Source organism: Cryptomeria japonica, chromosome 10 (assembly GCF_030272615.1).
Source record: "Cryptomeria japonica chromosome 10, Sugi_1.0, whole genome shotgun sequence".
Classification (NCBI taxonomy): Eukaryota; Viridiplantae; Streptophyta; class Pinopsida; order Cupressales; family Cupressaceae; genus Cryptomeria; species Cryptomeria japonica.
The window spans coordinates 730,419,021-730,423,738 of record NC_081414.1 but is presented as its reverse complement, the minus strand read 5'-3'; the positions used below and the strand labels follow the sequence as shown (position 1 = coordinate 730,423,738).

Sequence of the window (4,718 nt, the reverse complement as noted above, 5' to 3'; positions counted from 1 at the left end):
TTGACCTCGATTTCTTTCGAGAGCCTACTGCTGCATTGGTCTCTACCCTCTTCTTTGGAAAGCTTTGCATAGGATGGTGTCTGTATAAACATTTTTTTGTTAGCGTGGAGCCCTCTTTGAAATAGTATAATAGAAGAAGAATCATGAGAAAATATAAAAAACAAGGCTAAATAGTACAAATAGAGGGTAGCGGAACAATCTGTAGACAAATCCTTAGAAAAAAATGAAAAGAGAAAGGTAAATAATACTTGGATAGAAAAAATTCCAGTAAAAAAATCTAAGTGGGCTTCCTCATTGATGCATATGAACTCCTTAGTATAATCACAATGATTTTATTACCCAATAGACAATAGCCCGACCTCTGCCCTTCAAAACCCTAACCCATAAGCTGCTTAGAGTGTATGACATGACGTCCATGTTACCCTGGAACGGTTTTATTACCCAGTAGACAACAACCCGAACTCTACCCTTCAAAACCCTAACCTAGAAGTTGTTCTGTGTTTGGGTGGGGTAAAGAGTGTACGATATGATGTCTGCGTTACCCTGGAATGATTTTTTTACCCTGCAAAACCATGATCCTAAAGACGCTAACGCTCATGATGGTGTTTCTTCATATTTCAACAAGAAGACAACCAATAGAGCCTCAACTTTCCTATTTTAAAAGTTTAACAAAATTCCCTATATAATCTTTCCTAATTTAAAAGTGTAATATAATTCCATATATAATGTTATAATATGTATAAACAATAAAATAACAAATTTCCCCACCTTTAGCTTTCCATTCTCCTCAGGTTGTCCAACTAGAATTTCCAGATCTACTATACACAATGCAATTAAACTGTATCATCAACAAACAAAAATATAATAAAAAGATCAAATAATGAAACGATATTCCTACTATACAAGAATCTTACACATTTTTAGCATAGAAAAAACTGAGGAAGCGCGCACATTTTTAAAATTGAAAAAACTGAGGAGCAAAAGTGCAAATTTTTAAAATAGAAAAAATAGAGGAGTGAACACACACAAATTTGAGTATAGATCGAGCAGTGTTTTGGGGATTTTTTATTCCTAGTACAAATGAGGGCACGAGAGTTGATTATTTAGGTTAATAATTCTGTTCTTTGCATATTATCCTAAATATAAGTTAAAAAACACTCATCAGTTATTGACCTCGATTTCTTGCGAGAGCCTACTGTCGCATTGGTCTCTGCCCTCTTCTTTGGAAAGCTTGGCGTAGGATGGTGTCTGTATAAACATTTTTGTGTTATTGTGGAGCCCTCTTTGAAATAGTATAGTAGAAGAAGAATCGTGAGAAAAAATAAAAAACATGACTAAATAGTATAAATAGAGGGTAGCGGAACAGTCTGTAGACAAATCTTGAGAAAAAAATGAAAAGAGAAAGGTAAATAATACCTAGATAGAAAAAATTCCAGTAAAAAAATTTGAGTGGGCTTCCTCACTAATGCCTAGGAACTCTTCAGTATAATCACAACGATTTTATTACCCAATAGACAACAACCCAAACTCTGCCTTTCAAAACCCTAACCTGGAAGCTGTTCAGAGTGTATGACATGATATTTGTGTTACCCTGGAACGATTTTATTACCCAATAGACAACAACCCGAATTGTGCCCTTCAAAACCCGAACCCGAAAGTTGTTTTGTGTTTGGGTGGGCAAAAGAGTGTACGACATGATGCCTGCGTTACCCTGGAAAGATTTTTTTACCGTCCAAAACCCTGATCCTAAAGACGCTAACGCTCATAATGATGTTTCTTCAGATTCCAACAAGAAGACAACCAATAGAGCCTCGACTTTCCTATTTTAAAACATTGTAACAAACTTTCGTATATAATCTTTCCTATTTTAAAACAGTGTAACAAAATTCCATATATAATGTTATAATCTGTATAAACAATAAAATAACAAATTTACCCTCCTTTAGCTTTCCACTCTCCTCAGGCTATCCAACTAGAATGTCCAGATCTGCTATACACAATGCAATTAAACTGTATCATCAACAACCAAAAATATAATAAAAAGATCAAATAATGAAACAATATTCCTACTATACAAGAATCTTACACATTTTTAGCATAGAAAAAACTGAGGAAGTGCGCACATGTTTAAAATTGAAAAAACTAAGGAGGAAACGTGCCAATTTTTAAAATAGAAAAAATAGAGGAGCAAATGCACACAAATTCGAGTATAGATCGAGCAGTTTTTTTGGGCTTTTTTATTCCCAGTACAAATGAGGGCACGAGAGTGAATTATTTAGGTTAATAATTTTGTTCTCTGCATATTATCCTAAATATAAGTTCGAAAAAAATCGCCAGTTATTGACCTCGATTTCTTGCAAGAGCCTATTGTTGCATTGGTCTCTGCCCTCTTCTTTGGAAAGCTTAGTGTAGGATGGTGTCTGTATAAATATTTTTTGTGTTATCTTGGAGCCCTCTTTGAAATAGTATAGTAGAAGAAGAATCATGAGAAAAAACAAAAAACAAGGCTAAATAGTATAAATAGAAGGTAGTGGAATAGTTTGTAGACAAATCTTGAGAAAAAAAATGAAAAGAGAAAGGTAAATAATACCTGGATAGAAAAATTTCTAGTAAAAAAATTTGAGACTCACTGATGCCTACAAACTCTTCAGTATAATCCAAAGAAACGGGACTCGGACTCGGCTCGGACTCGGCAAGGTCGACTCAAACTCGGACTCGGGACTTGGCGTCAGACTCGGCTCCAGACTCGGCTGGACTCGGGAAAGTGAAAAACTCAAGAAATTTAGAGATTTTTAAAGATTTAAAACTTGTTTCAGACACCCTTTATTGAATACACCTTAAAGACACAAAAACATCATTAAACTCGACTCATTTGATTACATACACAAGTATACATCAATCACATAAGCATAAACGCAAATTGTAGCTGAAGAAAATAAGAAACATAGATATATAAATATTGTCAAATGTATACAATATTACAAAACTCATGGAATAAAAAATCCATGTCATCATATGATCATCATCAAATGTTTCATACAAATACCAAAGGTAAATACTAAATACTAAATACAACTACAAGTGTACAAGCCTATGGCTGAGAAGGCCGTGCACCCTCTCGCCCTGGCCCCCTACGAAGGTGTTTAAAGTAGGTCTTGGATGATTCAGCAGCCATAGTCGCTCCCCGTGACACCATGCCATGCTCACCAACATCAGGAACGGTTGTGTCATGCTCACCAACATCAGGAACAGCTGTGTCACTCTAAGTCTCAGTATTTCCTGTCTCTGCTCGTGCTCTCTGCTCCTCCTCTGCCATGGCTACAGCCTCAGCCTCTATATCTACTTGGTCGATCCAATCAATGTCATCATCACTAAATACAGCTGTAGGAGTCCCAGGAGCTGTCTGATTCTCATTGGCCCACTCTGCTTCAAGATCAACCTCATCTAGAATGATAGGAGACATGTCAATTGTTGCATTCTTTCTCATTCTCAAGCGGAGGTTGTAGTGAACAAAGACGAGATCATTCATCTTCTCCACAAATAATCTATTGCGCCTCTTGGAGTGTATGTGCTCAAACATACTCCAATTGTGCTCACAACCTGATGCGCTGCATGGTTGGCTCAAGATACGAATGGCCAACTTCTGAACATTTGGTGTCTCTGGGCCAAAAAAGTTCCACCAATGATCTGAGTTTGAAATGAGAAAAATAAATAAAATTAGTCTCACTCATGAACTCATTTAACAAGTTACAATATAGTATTGAATAAAACTAAAATTAAGCCTAGCAATTTATTTTTACCTGGCATCATTGTTGTCCTACCGTCTTTGGCGACAGGACGAGAGAAGGTCTCCCCTTGTGCATCTGAGAACATCTGTAGCTCTCGAAAAAGTTCTATCTGAGAAGTACCAGCAGGTCCCATCTTCTCCATGATTGCATATAGCCCATTAAGGACCTCCGCATCAGCCTTGAAAGAAGGGATAAAACGGAATGCCAGATTCAGATAATAGGCTGCCGCATGGATGGGCCTATGTAGCTGATGATGCCATCTCCTATCAATGGTCTCCCAAATGGGACTATACTTGCTCTCATCTGCTCCATAGACGAATCTGATGGCCTCCTTCGCCCTATCCATGCTCTCATATATATAGCCCATTGCGGACTCATCTCCATCCGCAACTCGCAACAAAACCACCAAGGGCTTAACAAACTGCAAAATTGAAAATATTGTGTAATTTAGAAAAATGAGCAAATAAGAGAATACATATAATAAATTATAAAACATGAAGCTAAATTGTAGAATTTATAAAAAAATTACCTTCACTATCTCATCACAAGGGACCCAAAAGCCTTGCTCATCAAAAATGCAGTCTGCCATCTCTATCCCTACAGGGGTGGTAGCATAGGATGAGGAAGACCACCCCTCACCAACAATCATACGTCTCAAGGCAGGCTTAGACCTAAGCATGGACTGCAATGTGAGGAAGTTTATGGCAAATCTTGTGATTCTTGGACGATGCAACTCCTTCTGCTTTGTGTATTGTCTCATAAGAGCCAACACCCATGAATGATTATATACAAATTTGCAGACATTTCTTGCCCTTTCTACACATCTCTTGACCCATGGGATTTTTCCAATGTCCTCCAACATGAGGTCAATGCAATGAGCAGCACATGGAGTCCAAACTATAGATGGGTGCCTCTCCATCAATAGTCTAC

At 37.3% G+C, this 4,718-nt stretch overlaps 1 protein-coding gene across 1 annotated transcript; it reads right to left on the bottom strand.

Moving 5' to 3' along the window:
* Positions 1-3,147: 3,147 nt before the first annotated feature.
* On the bottom strand, positions 3,148-4,453 carry LOC131858687 (uncharacterized). The gene is made up of 3 exons (XM_059211984.1): positions 4,318-4,453; positions 3,801-4,209; positions 3,148-3,687 (listed from the first exon to the last, which is right to left on the bottom strand). Exons 1-3 carry the CDS (start codon positions 4,435-4,437, stop codon positions 3,263-3,265), a joined length of 954 nt encoding a protein of 317 aa, XP_059067967.1. The 5' UTR covers positions 4,438-4,453; the 3' UTR covers positions 3,148-3,262.
* Between the last annotated feature and the right edge of the window lie 265 nt (positions 4,454-4,718).

What these genes read in the sequence shown, in the direction of transcription:
- LOC131858687 (XM_059211984.1), bottom strand. Translation starts at nt 4,437, where the DNA reads ATGATTGTTGGTGAGGGGTGGTCTTCCTCATCCTATGCTACCACCCCT. An exon ending in CTTGTGATGAGATAGTGAAG is followed by an intron (nt 4,210 to 4,317) that starts GTAATTTTTTTA and finishes TCAATTTTGCAG; the next exon opens with TTTGTTAAGCCCTTGGTGGT. An exon ending in TAGGACAACAATGATGCCAG is followed by an intron (nt 3,688 to 3,800) that starts GTAAAAATAAAT and finishes TTTCAAACTCAG; the next exon opens with ATCATTGGTGGAACTTTTTT.